Source organism: Lemur catta, chromosome 7 (assembly GCF_020740605.2).
Source record: "Lemur catta isolate mLemCat1 chromosome 7, mLemCat1.pri, whole genome shotgun sequence".
Taxonomy (NCBI): Eukaryota; Metazoa; Chordata; class Mammalia; order Primates; family Lemuridae; genus Lemur; species Lemur catta.
The window spans coordinates 26,201,032-26,225,914 of record NC_059134.1 but is presented as its reverse complement, the minus strand read 5'-3'; the positions used below and the strand labels follow the sequence as shown (position 1 = coordinate 26,225,914).

The 24,883-nt window shown below is 48.3% G+C and overlaps 2 protein-coding genes across 5 annotated transcripts in view; both read left to right on the top strand.

The window, feature by feature from the left end:
• Positions 1-13,190, top strand: part of TTC12 (tetratricopeptide repeat domain 12) — a 49,064-nt gene extending 35,874 nt beyond the window's left edge. For 3 of the 4 annotated variants that reach the window (XM_045556564.1, XM_045556562.1, XM_045556563.1), the window contains 9 exons: positions 2,987-3,079; positions 4,154-4,214; positions 4,941-5,078; positions 5,577-5,675; positions 6,150-6,218; positions 9,135-9,236; positions 10,566-10,665; positions 11,644-11,869; positions 13,027-13,190. In XM_045556564.1, coding sequence (XP_045412520.1) covers positions 2,987-3,079; positions 4,154-4,214; positions 4,941-5,078; positions 5,577-5,675; positions 6,150-6,218; positions 9,135-9,236; positions 10,566-10,665; positions 11,644-11,869; positions 13,027-13,102 — 964 coding nt within the window. In that variant the 3' untranslated portion in view covers positions 13,103-13,190. The remainder of the gene's footprint in view (positions 1-2,986; positions 3,080-4,153; positions 4,215-4,940; positions 5,079-5,576; positions 5,676-6,149; positions 6,219-9,134; positions 9,237-10,565; positions 10,666-11,643; positions 11,870-13,026) is intronic. The other variant, XM_045556565.1, reaches the window with a different exon arrangement.
• Positions 13,191-14,547: 1,357 nt separating this feature from the next.
• Positions 14,548-24,883, top strand: part of ANKK1 (ankyrin repeat and kinase domain containing 1) — a 29,001-nt gene continuing 18,665 nt past the window's right edge. The window contains 4 exon segments of the mRNA XM_045556921.1: positions 14,548-14,556; positions 15,079-15,486; positions 16,289-16,452; positions 17,042-17,157. Of these exon segments, the coding sequence (XP_045412877.1) occupies positions 14,548-14,556; positions 15,079-15,486; positions 16,289-16,452; positions 17,042-17,157 (697 nt within the window).

Here is a 24,883-nt window from a genome sequence, read left to right as displayed (position 1 = left end):
TTTGTAATCATTTTCTCTCTCAGGGTATATTGTTCAGGGTCCTAAGCTGAGGTAACAGTGTATTTATTGGTTACACAAGCACATTTTCTGACTTGTGGTCCACCCACAGGGACAGCTGCTTGTCAGCAGAGCAGAAAATCTGCCACCACAGACGAGGAGATGCATAGAAGGGGACACACTGTCCTCTCTAGGTAATGAGTCCAGTGAGGATGTGCATTTTGTCACATGGTGAGGGATCCTGGTTGCTCATGTCTCCTAGGACAAAACCAAGATGATCTTAAACTCATCTCCTGTGCTATTCAGGTTCATTGACATTCATTTTTGCTATTCAGGTTCATTGACATTCATTTTTAAGACCAAAGAAAACCAATTTAAATTGGTGAAGGAGGAATCTGTAAAATAAGTGATTTCTGAAAGCAGGAACCCTGGAATGCACCCCTGACGAAGGGAGGGGTTTGCAGAAGCTTGGGGTTACCCGGGACCCGGGATCTTAGACACAGTGCAGACCAGCCGCACCAGCCACGACCCTCTCCATAGTATCCTAATTCAGCCGATGGCTGATGCCCCCCGGGAGACATTCCAGCATTTTCTTTATTTTTGTCTTCATTTGATTTGGGATGGGCACTAAAAGCCACTAATAGACTGGGGGCCTTTCCTCAGCTAGTGAGAGGACATGGATCTCACCTCCCAAGGCAGCCCTTCCCATTCCAGGACAGTTCTAATTGGCATGAATTGTCCCCTTACACTGAACACAAACTGCCTGTCCCATACCATTCCAGGGCAGTTCTGCCTCCCTACATTGGCGCCCAAGTCCAGGCTACGAAGGCCTACAGAATGCATCTAATCCTCTCTCTTGTCAGTGCCTTAGGTATCTGAAGATGCTGATTTTTTCCAGGTTAAGCTTCCTGGTTCCCTTAGTCATTCCTGGGGTGATTTGGCTTCCAGACCACTCTGAAAACACATTGCTAAATAGACCCGGTACATAGGTGTAGGTGGCTGGAGTCCACACTCCCACGTGCCCAATCCTACAGGCTCTTTCTATCTTCCTCCCACTTGCCTGCCCGGTGACATCTGGTCCTATTCATCACTACTCTTCTTGAAACTCCCTATCTGTGGCTGTCAGAGCATCACCCTTCCTGGCCCTCCTCCTACCTCCCTGGCCTTTCCTCCTTGGTTTCTTTCACAAGCCCCACTATGCTGTCCCCCTTCCAAGGCAGGGACCCCAGGATCCTACCCTTGGCTCGCTATTCATCCATGGCATTTGTCAAGAGACGGAGAGTCAACATCCCTCTCTCAAGTGCTCGATGAAAACACCCTTCTGCCACTGGACATCTATATCTCAACATCCACAGGTATCATCAACTTAATAAATCAAAACACGGGTCTTTGAACCAGTCCCTCTGCCTGGATTTCCTGTCTTCATAGAGGGCATTTCCATCTGTGCTGTCACTAAGCCAGAATCCTAGAAGTGCCCTGGGTCACTCCCTCACCACAGCCACAGTCTCTTGTCAGTTCTTCCTCCTAAGCATCTCCCGGATTCGTTTCCTTCTAGTTCTCCTCCTCTGTCTCTGATCGTTCCTCCTAGGTCCTCATGGGGGCCTCTTTTTGTACCTCTTACTCTGCCGCTGCCGCAATTGGTCCCTCAACCTCTTTGTCTGGACAGCCACGACTCTCCCCTGCTTGGACTTCTGCCTCCGGTACTGCCTGCCCCAGTGCGGCCTCCACCATACCACCGAAGCGGCTTTTCTAAAATGCACGTCTGTCCTGTGATTTTCCTAATTAGAACACTGAAATGACTCTGTTGCTTATTAGACTAGTTCTCCAACTACCTAGAAATCTCATGTCTGGGAACCGCATGGGGACTTTGGTAAAATGCAGCCTCCCGGAGCCCCCTCCCACTCAGACAGACAGAGGCTCAGGAACTGGCACCTCCCCCACCACTAAGCAAGTCACTTACCAACCAGGACATCCTCTCATTTCATCATTGTGCGTTGTCACCCCAGAACCTTCCACGTTGCCTGCTATAGTCAGTGCATGTGCTCTGTGTTGTTGATTGAATGAATGAGTCAGTGAATGGCCGACACTACACTTTCAAGGGGTGCTGAAATGTCCCTACTGAAGGCTGCTCTTCCTCCATCCCCCACACCTCCCGCCAGGCAGACTCCGTGGCCCACTTAACATGTGTCTGTCTCTGATATGTCACCAACACAGTTTATCTTCCTTGTTTATTTACACATACGCCACTGCAGGAGGCCAGGAGCTCAGTACTGAACACAGTACTTAGCACATCATAGATGCTTAGTACAAGTCTGCTGAGTGAACAAGTTACTTCCCTTCTCCTGGGGCCAGCGGGTACGTTAGGGCAGCCTGAGACTGCATTAGATTTCTTTGGCGTCTGCACCAGACTATGTGCTCATACTGTGTTTGTAATTGTCTAAAAACCCTTAAATCTTTTCCTACAAACCAGATTTCCCAATTCTGTTACTTACACAGAATTTCCAGCTCTAAATGGAGGACTTTGAGTTTAACCCTATTAAATTTCATCTGATATATTCAGCAGCCTGTCAAAATCTTGTTAAATCTTTATTCCGTCACCCACCTTATTAGGGGGCCCTCCCACTTTAGTCATCAGCAGATTAGTAAGCATGCCATTTAGATGTCATCTAAGTTAATGAACTTGACTGAGCCAGAGTCACACGGCAGAAGCACAGAGACTCCTTCCAAGCTGCGGTCCAATAATCAATAAACTTTGGTTAAAAGTGTTCACACTCCTGGGGCTTCCCATTAAGTGGGGGGGCCACCCCTGTAGGACAGTGTCTGTCTCTGGGGTGAGCGAGGAGCTGGGCTTCCTAGCAGGGCCTGGCAAGGCCACCCTTTCCTGTCTCACCGGGATCCCAGCTCCTGCCTGGCTTCCGAGCAAGGTCTCCGTGCTGGGGAGTTGTCACCTGGAGGACAGCCCACTCTGAGGTGCTGTGGGTTTTTGCAGGTTATTGGAAGCCCTGGTGTCATTTCTTGATCTCTCGGATAAGAAGGCCAACACCGCCATGGCACTGCTCACAGACTTGGCTCTGGAAAAAAGGTAACTTTTTATTTCCAGACGTTGACATTTCTTCTTCAACCTTTGTTGAACTCTCTGATCTTTAAAGATGTGCAGTATCCAGAGAGGCCAGGCCCGCCAGGTCTCTGACTGAGCACCACAAGATTCACTGAGCAGGATGGCCGATGCCTTCCAGGGCACTGCGGCCGCCCGCCCCCATGCCAGCCACTGTGGGCAGGGCCTGACCCTGGCCTCAGTGGGTTTGGAAGCAGTAACACACTTAAAACAGGGCCTCTCGCAGTGAGCAAGCCTGCCATGTCTTGGGGAAGCTTCTAATCAGTGCCTGGAACATAGTAACTGCCCAGCAAATCTGAGTAGAATGAACATGAGTGGGTGAACAAGTGAGAATGGACGGAAGACGCAATCCCCTCTTAGGTAACAGTGACATTGTGAGTAACTGCCTCCTTCCGCCCTATGGTTTTTTGTTTATTTTGCTTTGTTTTTTGCTTAGCTGCTGAGCATGATAGTAAAATTCTTAGTTTTCATAATTCTTCAAGTTTTTTTTTAAGCAGAGCTTTTTTTTTTTTTTTAATTTCCTCATGAATTCTAGGGGGTCTTGCTTAGAAATAGTCACGTAACAAGAGAGCTGCTCGGCTCACGGGCAGGCCAGCTGGCACGGGCTAGGAATGGGAGTAGCTGCTCTGGCGTGTGGAGGTGTGCGTGTACCTGGGCACTCCTGATGGCTGTGAGGGGTAAACGTACTGGCACTGTACTTGCCATCCGTGTGACAGGCGCACGGCATGGAGACTCGGAGCAAGGGGGCGCAGGGGGCGGGTGCTAAGTCAGCTTGGCAGAAGCCTAGAGATTCTAGCAACTTCCACTTAAGAGAGCTGCCCTCTGAAATCTGTTGGTTAACATCAAAGGCAATTCTCCAGGCTTAGAAAAATTAAAGCCACATTACATACCCACTAACTTTTCATTTTTTTTGTTTCAGAACAACTTGCCCCATGCACTCTAAATGCTATGGACCCAGAGTCTGTAGCAGTCTGATATGACGGTGTATTCATGCTATAGTTTGTGCACTGTAGAAATAAACCCTAGCTGTTTTCTCTACAGATTCCAAGTCTGGTTCCAGGCCAGCCTTCCAGGTGTTCTCCCTGCACTCACAGGCGTGCTGGTGAGCAAACTCTCGTTTTTATCCTCTGCAGCACACACTCTCAGGAGCTTGAGCAGAGCTGTTTAAACACAATTTACAATCCAGAACAACTGTTGTCTCCCAGGTTGATTAATCATTTATTCACAGCTGGAATTTACACAATTCTCAGTTACTAAAGCAACCGCAGTCGGGACGGGGGGGGCGGCATATGTATGGGCTGGTTCCAGGGCAGGGAGAGCTGGAGGTGGGCTGCATCTTAGGTGACGGCAGAGAGAGTTTGTCAGGCTCCATCAGCCCCCTGCTGACAGTCCTGTCATCAGTACGTGTGCCACCCTGTCTCCTGAGTGGAAGTCACCCCTGTCAGGAGGAGGAGTACAGCAATTGGAGCTGACAAGGCAGAGTACAGTAAGGGGATCCTCTTCGGAGAGTGTGTTGGGACTGGCCCCTGTGCCTGGTGAGCCGTAGAAGTTTCAGGGGCCCTTAGAGTGCATAACCACACCCTGGTGTTTCACGGCTGTGGAACGGAGGCTCTGAGCGAGGCAGGGACCTGCCAGGTGCTCCCAGCTGGTTGGTGGGTCTACTCCTCTGTGTGCCTCCATCCTGTCACCAGTGTGACCCCACTGATGCCCCTGTGTGACATTAAGCTCTCTGGTTCCTAGGCTTTTGGTGAGTGAGGGTCACCGCTAGAGATCACTGTAGCATCATCCGCCTGCTCTGTGAGGAGTCACATTCCCCATTCACTTTCAGAAGCGAGATCCCAAGGTAACCAGCTCCTCAGCCCTCTGCCAGTGTATCGCCATCATGGGAAACCTCAGCGCTGAGCCTGCCACCCGAGCACACATGGCAGCCTGTGAGGACTTTGCGGATGCCTGCCTGGGTCTCATGGTACGTTAGCTTTTCTAGCCAAAATTGGTCTTTTATCCTATTTGGGGGAATTGGCTTCTTCTTAATGATCTGGCTTTTCCAAAAATTCTGTTTCTGAGGGTGCTGGGGCCAGCAGCTTATCCCTTCTGTAGCCATAGATTTCATGGTCTGCTGGCCTTGAAGAGCCCTCTAGATCAAGCCTCATTGACCCAGAGGAGATCTGAAGGCCTTTCTGGTGGAGCTGGCTCAATCACCCATTTCAGCAGCTCACTCTGCAGTTTAAACCCAGGACCAGGCCCAGCCATAGTCCCATGGTAGAGGTACCAGAGATTCCTTCCACATCTCCTAGACTAACACTAACTCATGGAACCGGTCTCTGATCTTCCAGCATCACTTAGGTTCATGACATTGGCAAATTAGGGAGTGTGGGTAACTCTAAGACCCTTGTCCAGGGGAAGAGAGGACTGTGAGAAGTAGCAGAGCAGAAAGGTCATCGGTTACCTTGTTTTGTTGCCCAAGGCCAGGTGTGAGGAGGATGTGGACCTGTTCAGAGAGGTCATCTACACCCTCCTGGGACTCCTGATGAACTTGTGCCTGCAGGCCCCCTTTTTCTCTGAGGTATGGCATTCTTGTCTCCCTGCCTGGAACCCTGGCAACCCGAACATGTTCTATTGTGTAGAACTGTTCTCATGTTCACAAAGAGAATAGAAGCATATGTACACTGGCAGTGGGCATGGGGATAGATGGAGGAATGTTCTGTCCCTTTGCTCTGCTGAGGGGGACCTGAGTCACTCACTCAGTTAGTCATTCAGAAATCTGACTGAGTGTCCAGGGCATGCTGAGCAGGGGACTAGGTGCTAAGTTTACGAAGTCAGATAAAATGTCATCCCTCTTTATCACCCTGGAGTTAGGGGAGACAGACACAGGAAGAAATAAGAGCAATAAAAGGTGTTGTGAGGGACACTTGGGCAGAGCGTGGTGGGGGTAAAGAAGAGGGAGCGGTGAGTTCTATTTGCGTGTGCTCGGAAGAAGCTCCATAGGGACGCAGGTTGTCAGGACATTAAAATCTTCTCCCCACTCCCCTCACTGTAGGCCTGGGCTGTGGAGGTGAGCAGAAGATGCATATCTCTACTAAACGGCCAGGATGGAGGAATTCTGACAGTAAGTTTCTCCCAGGGAAATCAAGAAACAGCTTCCATTGTTCTTCTTTTGTTTTGCTTTAATATCAGTGGGTCTTAACGTTTTTGAAGTTGCCACTTTGGAGAACCTGCTGGCTCTCTAAGTTATGGTGTGGATGTACTACTCAGAATAATGCCCACGAGCACAGGAACACCACATTTTGCCTACAGTTTCAAGGATTTGGTGACCTCCCCCAGCACCCATCTGTGGGCCCTCTAGAGTCCAGGGACCCAAATTGAGAATCCCTTTTCTGTGTGGCCTAGAATTGGACCAGCTTATACAATGTGATCTGTCTGATCTGTCCTACGTCAAGGCATCCAGTGCAAATTGGACAGGTCAAGTGTCCAGTTTATGTAGAATCCCTTTTTTCCATAGTCAAAAAAGCCAGTGATCCTGGAGGTTGTTTATACATAATGTTTTTAGCCCCTTTTTTAGATATATGCTAGAGCAGCTTTCTTAATTCTGCTCTTGGCATTTGGATAAGAAAACTGAGAAAAGCCTATGGTTAGCACAGTGCATCAGAGGAATCTTAATGTGATTCAAGAGGCTGTTTGCCATCATCCTAGGATGTGTTCTTCACTCACATCAACAATCACCCCCATATTTATCCCTGTCAGGGCAGAGCCCTAAAGCCTAGAGAAACAATCAGGGTCACCTCTGGGGAACCAGTGCCTCAAAGATCGCAGACTGGGGACTGCCTCCAGTGTTTTAAAAAGTAGGTCCAGCCGGGCGCGGCGGCTCACACCTGTAATCCTAACACTCTGGGAGGCCGAGGCGGGTGGATCATTTGAGCTCAGGAGTTCGAGACCAGCCTGAGCAAGAGCAAGACCCTGTCTCTACTAAAAATAGAAATTATATGGACAACTAAAAATATATACAGAAAAAATTAGCCCCACATGATGGTGCATGCCTGTAGTCCCAGCTACTTTGGAGGCTGAGGCAGGAGGATTGCTTGAGCCCACGAGTTGGAGGTTGCTGTGAGTGAGGCTGATGCCACGGCACTCTAGCCTGGGCAACAGAGTGAGACTGTGTCTCAAAAAAAAAAAAAAAAAAGTAGGCCCAACATAGCCCATTTGGGGCTAGCACTCTCACAACTTCCCCAAAGTCAATTCAGACGTTATAGGGCAAAGTTTTTTAATCTGGACTCCATGAATGTGTTCCTGGAAACCTCTGCAATTGGATCAACAATTCTAAGTGTATGTGTGTTTTCATGAGAGGGGCAGGGGCATCATAGCTCTCATCAGATCCTCAGAAGAGGTCCATGACCCCCCCAAAGGGGTAAGCAACACTGTTCTTGGGTGCTTGGGGCTTTTCTCCACAGTCCAGACCTTAAAGCTAGGCCTGCACTCGTCCCTGAATAAAGCTTCAGGGGATCTGTAGCCACATTTCCCCAGGGTTCTGTGTGTGTGCACAGGGGGGTGCTTCTCAGCTTGCTGAACAGGGAAGCAGCTTCGCCATGGGAATCTGGTCCTGGACAGGACACAGTCTTCCTGGCCTTGGGTCTGAAAAGGGATCTGTAGTGTAGTGTCAGCTATAGCAAAATTTTAGAATCTCTGGGAAGATTAGAGAAACAAGGTCAATAATATGATAATACACAAGTTTATCCCTTCTCCCTCTGGAAACCTCATTAAAATGAGATTAAAGGCATTGGGGAAAAAAAGTAGAGACTCACATTGACACAGTGACTAGACAAGAGGTCACCAATGGGTAAATAATTTTAACCAATTTCTAGAAGATGGAGAACAGCTGCAAGAGGTGTAATTAATGAGACAGGGCTGGAGAAACCTTCATGAAGGGGAACACAGCTGGGTGACAGCAGATTTGCCTACAGTGCCCTGGAGAGGATCAAGACTTCAAAATACTAGGTACAGCAGAGGGCAGTGGAATCTCGTTCGGCTCGCAGGCGTCTATTCCTTAGGCATAAAATCAGAACTTTTTTTTTCTCTAAAGAATTGAAAAACTGGAAAAAAGATTTTTCTTTCTAGTATTTGGGAGAGCCACCTCTCTACATGCCAGTCAACAACCTCCCCACAAATACGGCACTCCCAAACTTGTTTTTATTTGCTTTTTTTCTTAAATGTGACTGAGCAGCTAAAGGTCACCAGACATTTCGGGAAAGCCATACACATAAATAGGAAAAACAAACTGACCCAAAAGAAATAGAGATGATATAGGAGACAGAAGAAAAAAATAGTAACTATCATTTGTATCCTGAAAAAGATTCGAGATAATTAGGTACATAAAATGGTACCAGCTTGCTATTTAAAAAACAAAACAAAAAAAAAATATATAGCTGGGAAATGATGAAATCTCCCAGGAAATATAACAAAAAGATTCAGAAAGAGAAAGATGAACAAAAGGCAAAAACCACAGAAGATCAATCCAGGAACTTGAGCATCTCCTAATAAGTGCCCTGCTGCTATCAGAGCTCTTGGGGAAATCCCAGAAGAAGTGTGCTTTCTCAGAGTCGAACTGATTGGTCCTATGAAAAGCTGAAATAATCTATTGTGTGCCTTTGGGAGCCAAGAGGCAATGTTTACAGCCCTTTGACAGTTTTATTAAAAAGAACAGTGTTTTGTATTTATTACTTGGCCATTTTTTTTTCCTTTTTTTTTTTTTTTTAATTTCAGCTCATCATGGGGGTACAAAAGCTCAGGTTATATACATTGTCCATGTCCTGCCCATCCCCCTGAGTCAGAGCCTCAAGCGTGTCCATTCTCCAGACAGTGCGCCTGGCACTCACCATGTAGTCATACCTCCATTTTTTAAAAATCGGGATGTGTAATTTGCTTCCAATACTAATGATTGTTTTTGCCTCGCCAAACTCCTTGTTAACTTTTACAGGTTGTTAGCATTTCTGAAAAGGACATTTAATCATCCTTTTTCTGCTTTACTCAGAGAGCTGCTGGGGTTCTGAGCCGGACCCTTTCTTCTTCTCTGAAAATCATTGAGGAGGCCCAGAGAGCAGGAGTTGTGAAGAAAATGATTAAATTCCTGAAGGTAAAATAACTTCCTTGGTTACAACCTCTTAATTTCCCCTATTTTATTCAGGGGACAGAATTAAGGTCAGTTTTTTGTTTTTTTCTTTTTTTAGTTAATGTGCCACTATTTCACCCTTACTGGATTTTAAATTTTTTGGCTAGAGAGTCTCTTCTGCCTGTCCACCCAAACAGTGTCCTGAACATCAACAAAAGATTGTTGAATAAATAAGTAAATTGTTCATTAGATATAAATCCATAGTAACTGCTTCCCCCTCAAGCCTAACTTTAAAATGTATGGCCTCTGTCCTTGAAACAGACGGTGTGAGTGGCTTTCAGCAAGGTTTCTCAGGTCCATTATTTTGCTCTTGTTTTCCTACTCATGATGCTTTATACAGTTATCTGGAGAGTGTTGGCTGTAACCCCTTTTACAAGATATATAGGCTACAGAGTTCCCATGTGACCAAAGGATGCTGGGGGTTCCCTATGAAATGAGTACAGTGAATCTAAGCAAGTCAGTACAACAGTTCACCAGACTCAACTGAAAGTGTGAGAGGAATTATTAGGCTGCCAGCTCTGGATCCACCTGTGATGTACGTGCCCAGTGAGGTCCACTCACCCATGCTAGTGCGGTGACACCACTGGTCTTATTCATAAAGCCCCAGGCTGAGTGGGGCAGGGGGCATGCTCTCGGGCTGCTGCCAGGGCGGGGGCATTACTGAGGAGCAGCACGGCAGGTCGGAGTTTAGGCTGCCACTTGGATGATGACTGTCATTCACTCCGTACAACTTCTGCAAACCCACCACAGGCTGCTGATCGCATGCACACACGTGCATCATGCATGCATATTTGCATACATGCCTTTCAAAGACCCTGCACTGGGTGATATTAAGGGTTAGCATTTGGCAGTTGTCAGCTTTTAAGGTGATCTGGGTTCCTGATGTTCTGCATGCAGGACTGTCAGCCTGACAGCCCTAGCAAGTCAGTCCTTCTCAAATGGTGACATGACATGGGAGGGCCTTTTCCTCCCCTTCCTGGAAGATCTGCCAGTCGTCAGCATCATTCTCTTCTCAGCCATTCACTCATAAAGCCTTCCAGAGGCAATTACTCAGGGGTATGTGACAGGCATACAATCCATGTCTGGGACGTGGGCTGTGTTAGAGAGGGTGTGAGTGACACTCCACCCCAGCGGGGACCAGGCCAGCTCACCAGGAAGCATGTGCCATTCTTGGTGGATTTCTCTTTGGAAGTTTGGGAAGCCACTAGCATTGTCATAACTGCTCGCTATGGTTTCTGGTCAAGAACAATCATAGTACTGATTTTCTGTTTCTAATTTCATTCTGAAATCTAGACAGGAGGCCAGACTGCATCACGTTACGCCATAAAGACGCTAGCTATCTGCACTAATAGTTATCACGAAGCTCGGGAAGAAGTAGTGAGACTGGATAAAAGTAAGTGACAATCTCCTTAAGGGAGCCCCCATCCCAGGGGTTAATCCATCCTTGAAGCTGCAAAGGGAACTGTGGCCGAGGGATGGGGAGGGACTGGGCAATAATGCTGTTTAACCTCTCCCCAGACTTCAGCAGTGTTTACAGGACACGGTGGATTTCACCTCCAGATCTGAAAGCATTTAATTAGCCTTTCTGCCGCACACAGCTACATGCCCAGGCTGGAGACCCAGCTGACAGCCAGCTCAAAGATTACAGGGTCAAAGCTAGGAAACTCCTTCCTCTCACCAAGTTCAATTGAAATTGTTTCTAAAGCATTCTGTTTAAACCGACCTAGCACTGGTTCTCTTCCTTCACAGAGGGAGGAAAAAACAAAAAAAAGAAACCACCTTCAGCCTTCAGTGAGCAAGGGGAATAGCAGAGTCTGAGCCTAGCTTTAGTCCGGTGACTTAAATCGGCTGTAGTGATTCACAGCAGGGGTCGCAGCCCAGCCGTCTGCTAACCTCCTTCCCACCACCTCCTCTGGAGTGCACAGAGGGGAACTAAGGGCCCTGCCGTGGAAGCGGGAACCTTTCTTCTGGGTCCTATTTCTTGCCCTGCAGGTACAGGATGCCAGCACCTTCTCCCACGTGGGGGCTGTCAGTGGGGACCTCTCACCGTGTTGGAGCGGAGAGGTTAAGAACGGGGACTTTTGAGAAGACAGACCCATGTGGCACATAGTGTTCGTTCACCTAACGACTGTGTTGTGCTGGGCACTGTTCTGGTATCGCCACCTGCGATACCTCAGAGACACAGCAAGGGGTCGAGGAGGTTCATAGCATTCAGTGACTATTTGCTGAATGAGTGAGCAAACACGTCCTTCTACAGAGTTTCTGGGGAAGCTCGGCCGCTGCCCACACCTCCGGGCCCCTCGTGTCCCATTGCCAGGCTCCTGCTGGGAGATTGGGAGGAACTGTTGCCCGTTCCCTTCCTTCCCTGCAGAGTTTAGCATCTTGATGAAGCTGCTGCACTCAGAGGATGAGGTTCTGGTGGGCAACGCCGCCCTCTGCCTTGGGAACTGCATGGAGGTGCCCAGCGTCGCGTCTTCCCTGCTGAAGACAGACCTCGTGCAGGTCTTGTTGAAGCTCTCGGGTGGCGACGCGAAGAACACGGCTGTGCAGCTGAACGCAGGCATCGCTCTAGGCAAGCTGTGCACGGCCGAGCCCAGGTATGCCACGGCCACCCAGCCAGCCTGGCTGCTGTGGGTCACATCTCAGAACGAGCAGCCGAGCCGAGGTGCCGTGTTTTGGCCGGGCCCGTGTGCTGCACAGAACTCTGTGGGTGACCCCCGTGCCCCTGTGCAGACCCAGGCTGGGACCAATAGCCGCTTCCCTGGAGGAGCCTTCCTGGAGGGAACTGGGAGCTCTCGGGCTCCAGCCAAGGAGAGGGAACCAGCTTCTCTGACGGGGATTTGTTCCACCCACAAACTGCTGTTGTCTCTCCTTCCCGTTCTCTTCCATTCTCCTGCATCCTTCTTCCCTTCTCTTTCTCCTCCTTCTTCCTCTCCCTCTCCCTCCATCTTCCCTTCGTCTTCCTCCTCTCTCTTTTCTCTGCTTTTCCAGAAAAAAGGCCCCCACTTCATTTTTTTTTTTTGCCTGGACGTAAACAAATGGAGGAATGTCCAGTGAGGGCGGCGTGTTCGTGCCAGAGAGAACAGAGTGGAGAAGCAGGACAGCCCAGTGAGCGCCCCGTGCACCAGGGCAGAGATCTTGCTGTCACTGTGCGTGTGCTTCTCTGTTGGCTCAGACTTCTCTGCTCCTGTTCCCAGGCACTTAACTCCTCTCCATGCTTGCTTCTGGCAGGTGCCCACCTATGGCTGAGCCATGGGGCCCTGGCTTAGAAGGGGGGGTAGGCTTGGGGACAGGGTGAAAGATGTTCCCTCCCTGACACCTACACAGGCCTTTAACTCCTCTGTAGAATGAGATGGTTGGCCTAGACAATATCTAGCATCCTTTCAAGTTCTGTCTGATTGTTCAAATGGAAAGAATAGATAAAATCTTTCTTCGCAGAAAGCAAGGCACAGTAGCTAGGATGAGCTCAGAGTGGCCACCTGCTGGGGAGTTCCTGAGAGCACGGTCCCATCTGAGCAGCCTGACACCACCGCCACCCCCGGCGAGAGTGTTTTCAGTGTTTCGTGAGCCTCTCTGAGGGCCTTACTTAACCCTGTGATCTCTGGGCCCCACTGCCACAGCCACTTCTCCTTTCCACCCAGAGTGGCAGGACTGATGCTCCCAGACAGCTTGTTTCTGACGGGGGGCGGCTCTGGGCTCCAGAAGTCTGGACCATGGCGTTTATGTCCTGGATTGTGTGTTCTGGTTGTGACAGGTTTACTGCTCAACTGAGAGAGCTTCACGGGTTAGAAATTCTCAACTCTACGATGAAACACATCAACGATTCTTGAGAGACACGGTGTCTGTGTGCATGTTTGTGAAAACACAACTGCACACTACGGATGGTTCCTGTGCTAGTAAAGGCTTTATCAGTATCCACTCCAGAATCAAGTCTTTATTGTCAGAGTGTTTGCCTGGTGGGTTTTCACTGGTAACGAGAGAGTGGGCATTAGGGCAACATGTCTGGTGGGAACCGTGCACTCGGCTTGCTCGATGTGCTTCGTCCCCTCCTCCGAACGTTCATTCCTGTTCTGTAGAAGCTGGAAACTGGCAAACAAAAAGCCAGATTTCCCAGACTCTCTTGTAGCAACAGTTCTAGATGGGAACTGGTGGCCAATGTAATGCCACTTCCTGCCCCTTTTGCTATTTTCTGCTGGCCACGTGCTAGAAACATCAGATGCTTTGGCAGCAGCCCTGCAGCATCTGTTGCCCAGCTGTGAGTGCCAAGAGAGAGTGGCAGCGGCACCGGTGGTGGCAGCGTGCTGAAGCCCAGCCTGCAGCTGCGGCGTGCGCTCTTGGATTCCGTGAGGGTGAGCGGTGGGCAGCGGCTCCCCTGTCAGGGGAGCTCTGTGCGGTCCTGGGAGTCACGCCTGGAGGTCCCTCCTGACACCCTCCTCCTGCCTACCTGATGGTGGTGGAAGTTCCCTGTGTTTGACTGTTCTCTGCTTAAAGTGCCACAGCAGGGGGTTCTATTTCTGCAGTGACTCCTTACTGAGACAGCCCACTTTACTCGCTCACCGTCTCCAAAGGCTCTGCTTCCTTCCACGTGCCCCAGGGCCACTCTAAACCAGGGTTTTGTGCACTCCAAGTCTCTAAGTGAGGAGTCCAATAAGTGACACTACTCTTTGGCTTCTCATTACAGTAAGTTGATCATTTTAGGGTAGGAGGCAGGATCTACATGGTACGGTGAATGCCAAGAGTCCCAGACCAAAGATCCAAAGACTTTTGGTCCTACCCTGCTACCTGCCAACTGTGTGACTTCGGGCAAGCTGCTTAACCTCTGTGAGCTTTAGCGGCTGCTTCTGGAGAAACCAGGATAATACCTGTCCAACCTACCTCCTACATTGCTGCGAAGGTTAGATGAGGTTTCAGAGGTGAAGGCACTTCGGGAATTATAAAGCACCACGTGAATATAAAGAGATTCCTGGGCTCCATCTTGGGATTGAGAGGTTGGCTGTGATGTCAGTTGGGTTAAGTCCGAGGGGTCTGGGGAAGGGTAAAGCTCATGTCCTTTAAGGAGTCAAAGCCGGACATTTTCTGAAGCATGTAGGAAAGGAAACCCTCCTCCTCTAGAAGATTGTATTCACACCCAAAGAAATGGTTCTTCACAATGAGACAGCTGTTGGCTTAAAGTAAGAATTTTGTTCCTGAAATCAAGGTATATAATTGGCATTTTGTGGGGCTGGAATAAAATCAATATCCCTGAGCCCCTCACTCTGGGATCGGTGCACCGCGTATGGCTGGAGTGAGCTCACTGGAGGACTCCGGGATGGCGCCTGGGTGGCAAACAAGTGACAGGCCACAGCACAGAGACCAGGACCTGCCCACTCAGTCTTGTCAGACAAACAAACACCCTTCAAGATGCTACTGAATTGCAAAGGGAGAATGACTTGATGCTAAACAGAGCACAGAGAAGAAAATTAGAGGCTGTAAAATGTGCTGTTTGCAGAGAGAATTCAGTGGAGCTTTAAAAATGGAAACTCTGCCTGTGTACACAACCAACAGGCTTGTCTCCTTTGATTTGAAGTTTAGACTCCCCCTCTCCCACTCTGGATGCTCTCCTCCTTCCTGGCTCTTGAAAATGGCTATTATAGGTGTAATCTCTTCCCCAAACAGTGGAGAATGTCAAATTATATTATTATCTTTGCTCCAAAGTGCCTGCCGAGAGCAGCAATCTTCTCTGCTTCGGAGGGGGTCCGCGGCACCTGAGGTGCCCCCCCTTGCAGTTAGGAAGGGATGAACCCAGGCTAATGTTCTCCCTCTCCAGTGTGGACCCACCGCCCCCACCCCCACTCTTGTTACCTCTGACATGTGCTGCCATGCCAGGCTTCCAGGCAGTGTGGAAAATACCAATGACACATTTAAGAAGGGCCTCCTCTCCACATGCCAGGAGCCACTGGCACCGCCCTTGCCACCCCCGGGGACAAGGTTTATTCTGGCAAAGCAGAGACTGCTGGTTCATCCGGCAAAGGAGCTGGGGTTGCCCATCCAAAAGAGGATGTGGCTAAAACGGAACTCAGTCACCATCCTGAAGCCACGGCAAAGGTGGTTGCGTAGTCAGCAGCTGTCCACTGCCTTCATAGATGACATGATGACAGCAGCTCTAGTGGGCAGCAAGGTGGGACTGAGGTTCCATGTCAGGAGGAAACAAGAAGGGGCTGAGACGCTGCTACAGGTCAGGGGTGCTGCTGTGAGCACTTCTGTGAGGATCGGTTAGAACAAGAGCTGCTTGGTTTGGAAAGTTGAATGAAGGATAGTACTGCCAGGAATGTTCTGAGGCCGGAAGACATTTAATCTCACATGACTTTTTTTTTTTTTTTTTTTTAGCAAAAGGTGTCATTTTCTAAGTACCTTGAAAATAAGAGCTTGCCACAGGGCCCAGAAAGAGGACAATAATCACAGGTAAAGAAAGCCCATTTAGAACTGACTCCCTTTCTCACTGTGAGAGGCTCTTGGTCCTTATAGGCTGGTGCCCTGCAGGCCTGCAGACAGCGAGCGGATAATGTGTTGTGCATGTAGCCTGCGCTAGGCACTGTGTGAGTGCTTAAGATCCTCTCCATGGAAGCCCGCAAAGACCTGTAGGCAGGCAGTATCTTCACTTTATGGGTAAAGGAACTAAGATACAAAGATAATAGGTACTTCCTCACCCAGGACCACATAGCCAGTAAGCAGTGGAGCCAGAATTTGACCTTGGCTGTGTTCTTAACTCCTTCTGCATGTAAAACATTCCTCTGCTTACTAAATGTGGTCTGTGGAAAAGTCATCTAATTTCTCTGAGCCTCAGTTTCCTGTCTGTAAAATGGGAATGACAACCCCTATTTCCCATCCTGTGGTTTGGATATAACAGACGTGAAGTTTCTCGCATAGGTAACTGGCAAATGGAAGGCATTTAATGGTGACTATTAATTTTAAACCAGAAATTACCATCAGTTCATTATTTGCACCCTCCTGCCCTCTCACCTTTGTGATCCTCCTAGGTCTTCTGTCTCTCGGAGGGCAAGCAGGTATTTGGCTGTGCTTACCTTTCCCTCTCTCCCATGCGGGTGGCAACCATCAGGATCCCCCAAGCCCCAGCTGCTGGCCTGCAGCCTGCCTTCTTAATTACTGCCATGGCAGCAGGACCTGAGGGTGCCAGTCCTGGGTGGGATGGGGTGCTGGGCACACTCAGGGCTCGGTGATGGGGTGGCAGTGCTCCTTGCCAGGAGCCAGCTGTCTGAGACCCGTCAGGGCCTGGGGCTGGGCTGCATTTAGATCAGCAGGGCCCAGTGTGAAGTGGAAGGTCTAGGATCAATGCCCAGATCCCCTCCCCAAACAGATGCGCCTCCGTTACTTGCCATTTGTCCTCAGTTTAAAATCAGGAAAACCTCTTGATTGCAATGACTCACTCCAACCACACGTTCACCAGGTTCTCATTAATTCTTTCCTCAAGCCCCAGAGCTGTGTGCCCTACCCTCCCTGACCCTCGAAAGAGGGTGGCTGAGCCCAGTGGGACATCAGGCTAACTCATCACCTCCTCCGACAGCTTTCAGCTGTAGGCAGCTGCATGCCAGCCAAGCACTGTGAGCTGCTGTGACCTGAAGCCGCTGGATGACTTATTTCTTTTTAACAAGACCTTTAATTTAATTTAGATTTCAAAAAGGCAAAATGAACAATGAGTGATCCCTGGAGACATTCTGCCCCTTTCTCTCGTTTTGCCCTGGGGCTGGATCAGGCTTCTCTGTTTGCTCCAGGGCTCAGCCCTGGCAGGGTGGGGGGAGCCGCTGGGTGCCCGCAGGGCAGAGGGAGCAGCGGGCTGCCGGTCAGCTCTGCCAGGCACCCCCAGCCTCAGATCTCCCCAGTTCTGGAGGTGAGCTCCTGTCTGCCAGATGTGCCAATTCTGCTCAGCCTGAGCACCACCCCGTTGTCACATGTCTGTATCCAACTTCACATTTGTGCTTCTAATCTTCAGCAGCCCCCCTGAGTCACAAGCACACGCCCATGCAGAGTTCATCTCTCTGCCACTAGGAGATGAATTTTCACGTAAAAATGGGTGAGTTAACACGCAATGGGGATTTAGGCTAGAGATCAAAGGCATGACAAGATAGTGAGAAGCATTGGAACAGGTGGCTCGAGAAAAGGCTCCTAGAATGTCCAAGCTGAGAATTACTCAGGGATCATCTAATTCAGCACAGACCCTCTGCATCCTCGGGAGATTGGTTCCAGGACCCCCTCGGATACCAAACTCCAGCAATGCACATGTCCCGTATATAAAATGCATATTATTTTTATGTAGCCAATGCACATCCTCTTGTGTAGTTTATTAATAAATCACTTCTAGATTATTTATAATATCTAACATAAATGCTAGGTAAATAGTTGTTATACCTTATTTTTAAAATTTGCATCATTTTTTATTGTTGTATTGTTATTTGTATTTCTTGTTGGAATATTTTCAATGCGCAGGTAGTTGAATCCATGCATTTGAAACCCACGGATACAGAGGGTCAACTATATCTGCTTTATTGATTGGAATTCATCTGATTTCATTTGCTAAATACAATTGATTGCTCCAAAATGTCTAGCCCACGCCCCCTCATTTTGTAAATAAAGAAATCGAGACTTAGAAAGGCCAGGTGAGCTATCTTCAGTGCCCTTGTCCTTGTTCAAGAACCCTCTGAACTGAAGGTCCAGGGTAGGGCAGGGGCTGGAGGAGATGCTGGGAGGCAGTGAGCTCAGCGCGAGTTATGAGCGCTGGGAGCCCAGTGCCACCTTGCATGAGCTCATAACCCCAGGGAGTTGCTTAGCCCCTTGATTGCCTTGTCTATAGAAGCAGGGTGGGGAGGTATGATACCCACTTCATGGCTTTGTCGTGAGGCTTAAATGAGACTTCTGTAAAGCTCTCAGCCCCATGCTTGGCACACAGTAAGCCCTGAGGCAATGGGAGCTCCCGCTGTCATTATATTAATACTTCCGTAGATGTTTGGCCATCCCTGTATGCTCTTTTCTGGAATTCTTAAACATCAGGGCTTTCATCAGGATTCCCATGGGATAGAGAAGTGGGCAGAAGAGGAGGGCTGGGCTGGTAAGGAGGGCTGGTGGGGGCCAGGCCAGGGCAGGGCGGGGAGAGCGTGAAGGTTGGAGATGCTCACTCAATGCATTAGATGATGCTGAACTCTGCACTGCATTATCAGTGACAGGGAAAATAAGAAACAGGTGCTGGATTTGGTTAACTTGAATTATTGCAGCAGCCTCCTTGCTGATCTCCCTGTCTCACTCCATATTCTAAGCCATCGTGCACACTGCAGCCAGAATAATCCTCTTAAACAGCACTTTCATTACCACGTGCCCCTTCTCAGGCACCTTCGTGCAATTGTCTACACTAGATAAAGGGCAAACCTTTGCTTGGTGTGTGTGCTATGTGTGTGCGTGTGCTGTGTGTGTGTGCGTGTCTGTAGGGAGTTAGGACCATAGAGCTCTTTAAATTTTCTGAAGTTTTACTGATACAGCACTCACATTATTTTACTTAACTACTGTAAGAGGTATGTGCATTCCTTACACTGCATGTGAGTAAGAGCTATGATTCATAAGTTTTAGGTATAATTTAAAATTAGCATAGCTATTTTTATTACCCCTCAAATTATTTTTCCTTATAAATAATAGTGATAAAATTCTACATGGCCTTTGCACATAACCCATCCAGTGTAACTGCGCTGAGCCTTAGAGGAGGCTTGATTTTAGGGTCATGTTCTCGTTCCCACTTAGGCCAGCCAATCTTGGGCATCAACCCTGGGTTCCATGTCCTTGTGGTTCACTGTGGTGTTCCAGCACCTCAAGGAAGCCTGACTGATATGTGTGCAACAATGGCTCCCCCAGGCCCTCTCTCAGGCCAAGGGGTGTCGGCGTATGTTCCATTCACGCCCATGCCCTTCTCTTACTGTGGTTCTCCCCACTCAAAAGACCTCCTCCTTTCCTCTCTTTAAACCTTACACAGCCAGGAAGCCCCAACATAATAAAAATTACAGATATCTTTTGTTAAATACTTAGCAGGTTTCAGATTCTATCTAATGCCATGGACACTATTATAGTTTTCCGTTTACAGATTAAGAAACTGAGGCACAAAGAGGTTAAGCAATGCAGTCCCTCCAGCCCTCAGCCTCTCCACCCCTCATGGAGCCCTCTCCAGCCCACACTATGCACCCTTTCTTGAAATCCCTGCCTTGTACTGCACTTTTAAATATTCATTGTTATGAAATTCTTTTCTGTGTATTTTTTTCTCTCCAACTAGAATTTAAATTCATTAAGGACCTGGAAGATTTTCTTCTTCTGTGAGAAATCTGAGGGACAAAAAAAAAGAGAATTAGATGTAGACAGAAGGGGTTTAATGACCTTACTCTGAGGATGTGTCACTCTGGAAGGCATGACCGTGAGTTTGTGGTTGGCCCTGTCCTCAAGAGCATGTAGATGAGTCACCAATAGTGAGAGTGGCTTCCCTTCCCGTTGTGGCATTGCCTCCTTTGGCTCCCAGATCCACAGATTGACACCACAATTCTCCCTGTCAATATCCACATGATATGGAAGACGATGGTCCCCCACTATGCTGCCTCTGAGCAAATGCAGGCCAAAGGCCACCCTTCAAAGGTCCCAGAGAATCCTGATGTTTTAGGCCAAGCCTCAGCCCTGCAGTGTGTCTCTTGTCCATGAGAATAATAGCCTCATGCAGAGAAGTGCTTTTAACTTCTTCAAAGGCCTTTCATGTCAACGATCTCATTTCATCTGTACAATGTCCCTGTGAGGTAGGTATTATTATTATTACCCATTTCAAGCTAAGGGAAGAGAGGCCCAGAGATTCAATTTCTTGTCCAGAATTTCCTGAGCAAATCATGGCTGAGCCGGTATCCAAATCCAGCCTTTACCTTGAACCTCATTGCCCGCTGCCCCAGCCCTGTCTCTCCTTTCATTAATTCTCTGGTTCCAAACTTCAGCACAGTCAACTAGCTAGTTCTTTTCATTTGCTTCCTGAGTGTGAAGGGGAAAATGAAACTCTAACCGTTTTAAGGTTTTATCAGAAAGCCTTGCTAATCCATCCGCAGTCTGTTAGATAACAGCTTAAAATCTCTCCACTGCAAAGGATTACCTTCCCATCTGATCAGGCACAACACATTAGAGGAGGCGTAGGGTGGGTACGGGCATGTGGAGGCCACGGCGCTTTCTCTGCGAAAATGGAGATGCTCAGATTTCCACATATGCTGTCCTCCTTCAGATGGGCAGGGAGCCCAGTGTCTGCATGTACACCAAGTGGCTCCTCAGCCAGGGTTACATAAATGACAGCATGTGCCTCAAAAGCTCTTCATTCATTCATTCAATAAATCATTACCAAGCACCCACTGTGTGCCAAGCACTGTGCTGGACAGTACAAAAGGGCTTTGGATAAAATGAGTCCTATTTTCACGTCCAATTCTGTTATAATTATACCAGGGCATTATCAAGGTGAAAACAAATCAGACACAAGCAACAATGCCCCTTGGTGCTGTCAGGGTCATAACCCCTGATCCACGTACACCTCACATCAGGTATTGCAAAAACATCCACTGAGGGTACAGGGAAGGGGCCTGGCTGGCCTGGAAGGTTCTCCAAACCCCAGCCCTTGGACTTCACTCCAAAGCCCTGGCATGGCAGAGTCAGGCAAAGGGAAGCTTGAAGACTTCAGACTTCTGTCAGTATTACAGCTGTTTATAAATGGAGGGATCTTGGCCGAGGAAACAAATTCTCTCCAATGTAGTCCTTATTTCTCCTAGCTTCGGGTGTGACTTTTTCTCCCAAGGCTAGGTTGGAAGCACATCAGGAGAAAGCTGGTTGGCCCTCCAGTCAGGAGGAGGGGTGACCCCCTCTGAGCACCAGTGAACAACCTCTGACAACTAGAGTTGGGTGGACCTGGCCTCATCTTTCCTTAAATATTTGCTTGGGGCACTCTCCTCCATCAAAGTACAACCAGTTTTGGGTCCCTGGTTCTCATTGGACCCCACCTCTGAGGCTCTGGATCATTAAAATAGCAACAAAGAAATGCATGCTTTTGGTTCGTCTCTCAGAACTAGTGGAATCATACAAAATTCAGGTCAGGAATTGAAGTAGGAATACTGTTTTTGAAATAAGAATATTCAAAATAGCTAGGCTATTTGCAGCTGTAACTGAAGTCATTGAGAAAAGAAAATCAGCAGCAGGAGGCTAGAAAAGCTGGCCCGACAGTGGGTTCTTTCTTAAGGCATTCTGGAACCAGCAAGCACCAAGAGCTGGGGGCCTAGCTTTGCCCTAGCCAGGTGTATGACCTCAAACAATCAGCTCACTTCTTTGGGCCTGGGCCTTTGACTTGCTATGTCTGCTAATGACACTTCCATAATTTTCTGATCGGTGATGTGATCAAGGAACCAACGCCTCTGGTGGAATTTTTTGTTTTTTTTTTTGAGACAGAGTCTCGCTCTGTTGCCCAGGCAAGAGTGAGTGCCGTGGCGTCAGCCTAGCTCACAGCAACCTCAAACTCCTGGGCTCAAGCAATCCTCCTGCTTCAGCCTCCCGAGTAGCTGGGACTACAGGCATGTGCCACCAAGTCCAGCTAATTTTTTCCATATATACTTTTAGTTGTCCATATAATTTCTTTCTATTTTTTTAGTAATGACCAGGTCTCACTTTTGCTCAAGCTGGTCTGGAACTCCTGAGCTCAAATGATCCACCCACCCTGGCCTCCCAGAGTGCAGGGATTACAGGCGTGAGCCACCGCACCGGGCCCAAGAGGTGGAGTTAAGGAGAGAGCCCTACGTTGTTGTTTGCGCCCTCGGATCCACCTGTGCCTGAGGCTGTCCTCCGGCTTTCTAGTTACGTGGGATAATAAATCCCCTTTTGCTGAAGCTAGTTTGAGTTGTCACTGTTACTACAAGAGCCTTTATCAATACCTCCTCTTCTTGATTCTCCTTGTCCTTTTATCTTGCCTAAATTCTATTTACCGTTTGGGGAAGTTACAGATACCAGGATGAAATCACTTTTCTGAGACCCAAACTGGAGCGGGAAGGCACAAAGGAGAGGAGCCCGTGCTCGCGTGTCTGACTTAAGGCTGTCCCAGCGACTTCCTAAAATAACCCACAGGAAATTCCTTTATGTCCTTCACGCATCTCACACTTGCCACGACCTACATGTTGCACGTATGCGCATTATTTCTATGACCACTTTATTCCTAGATGTTCTTTAGGGCTGCAGCAATTCAGGTAGGATGCCCTCAAAAGAACACTTCCCAGGGACGGCATCACCACCACCAAAGAACTGATGCCAACTCCAGCTTTGAGCCCTCGGAAGCAATGAACTCTGTTTCTGAGCAGCTTGTGTAAACTTCTCCTTTATGCCAATAAATGCTTCCCTCACCTTTACCTCTTCGGGTGCAGCTGTGATTTGCAAAAGCTGTGCACCCCAGATTATAATCCTCTTTGCTTACTCCCAAATACACTCACTAAATTAGGAGATATATTTCCTTGATGTCTTTTTATAGGCTGAGCCCTTAAAGCATCCGCTTAAATGTTAAGTGCTCCTTCCCTGTTTTCCAGCTCCTTTCCTTCCCCAACATAAAAGCTTGATAGATACATATTATTCTAACACATGACTTACTTATCATGATATATTATTTATTGTTTTCATTCTGCCCCCTTTTCCCACTAGAATAAGAACTCCATAATTTTTGTTGGTTCTGATCAGTGATGTGATCAAGTACCTAGAAAAACACTGATTACATAATAGGTGCTCAATAAATATGAGTTGCTTGAATGGTGAAATTTAGCAGGGGAAGCCATTAGGAGACTGTCACCAGGGCCAGCCTGGGGTGAAGTCTGGTTACTCTAACCTGCTTCAAACTCTCCAATCCTCCCCACCCCTTACTGGTGGTAATGATTTAGGCTAAAATACTACAATGAATAATAGCTTCTGTTTATTAGTTTCCACTATGTGCCAAGCACTGGGAGAAGTGCAGGGCACACACAGATGGATAAGATAGTCTCTTCTCCCAAGGAGCTCCCAGTCAAGAGAGAGGAGATGGACATGCTAGAGAAGCACACACCAGTGGGCTTGGCGCAATGTTTGTGATACAGCGATAGGGCATCTGGTGCAGTGAGGGACACCAGGCTAGAAGTCTGCCTGGAAGAGGTAGACTGAGCTGTCCCTTTCTTACATTGGAAGGAGGACATGGAAAAGATGGGTGTGGGTTGTGGGTAGGGAGAGAAATGGGGAGAAATGAGTGAAACTCATACTACACTAAATGCTGGGGCAGGAAAATGTGCTCTTATTCCCCCCACTTTTCTTGCGTGGGCTGACCTAAAGACATCTCCACGAGTTCCCTCATTCATTCTCTGCCTCCAGAACATTCTCCCTCACCTAGCCAAGTGGATGGGGGTCCTCTACTCTTTTGGGTTTCAAGACAAAAAGATTCATAGCCTCCCTTGGTTACCTGTTCTCACATCATTCAATGCCATTATCTGGAAATACCTGTGGGCTCTTATTTAAACTGGTCTTGGTTTCTATGAAATGCCAACACTTGCACCCTGTGCCTAGCACCAGCCTCTGCCCCCCACTGTATACCTGGAAAGGGGACAGTGCTTCAGTTCTCATCCTCAATAACTCCCCTGATCCCCTCCAAATTGCTCCTGCTTCAGTGTTCCCAAGGCCAACCATCAATTCCTTTCTCTTCTAAGTCATCCTGAGTAATTCCTCCAGAAGAGCGAGGATACCTCAGAGCGAGATGCAATCTGAAGGGCACTCTTTTCCCAGCCTGAAAGTCCACCTGCTTGACACTCCAGTGCCAAGTTTCCATACTCAGATGCAAGTTTACCCCCATATGTCTAGTTTCCCTTTTACTGGTGAAAAAGGGTTTCAGCAGTCCCAAGGACATGTTGCTTTCTTTCCAGCCAAACCTGGAGAGACAAAGAGACATTTCTACTGCATCTAAGTAGTCCTGAAGTTTCTCCACAAGCCAAATTTGATTGAGCTAATACTGACCTTCCACAGGCACAGCTTCCAAAGATATCTTTTAGCTGCAGGCAAAGTCCTGATGAGCATAGTGTTAATATTAGTCAAAGCTCCACCTCTTTAGTACCAGCTCACCCCCCCTCTCTCTTCTCTTCCTTCCAGGGTGAAGGAGAATGGGGAGTGTCTCTGAATCTCCACAGCTGATTTATGCCCCAGGAGGGGCATAAGGTGTCACATGATGTCAAGAGGTCCTATTGTTTGGCCTGACATCATGTGACAGCCCCCCATACACACACACTGGAAGAGCCTCACAGTCTGAGGGTCCCACATTTGATTTTATCAAGGCTGTTCTTGCCATTGGTAAGAGCTATGTACCTTAGCAAGAGGCAAGCCAGGTTCAAGTCTTGGGCCATCTGTTTGCCAAGTGCATGACCCTAGGCTCCTCTAAACCTATAAAAATGGACGTAACAATAGTACCTACTGCAGGGGGCTGGTTGGGCCTTTCGAGGGAGTGTCTGGCACAAAGCATAGGCTTACTAAATGACAGCTTTATAATTGCTTTGGCCCCTCAAACCTCACTATCAATTTGCTCTTAT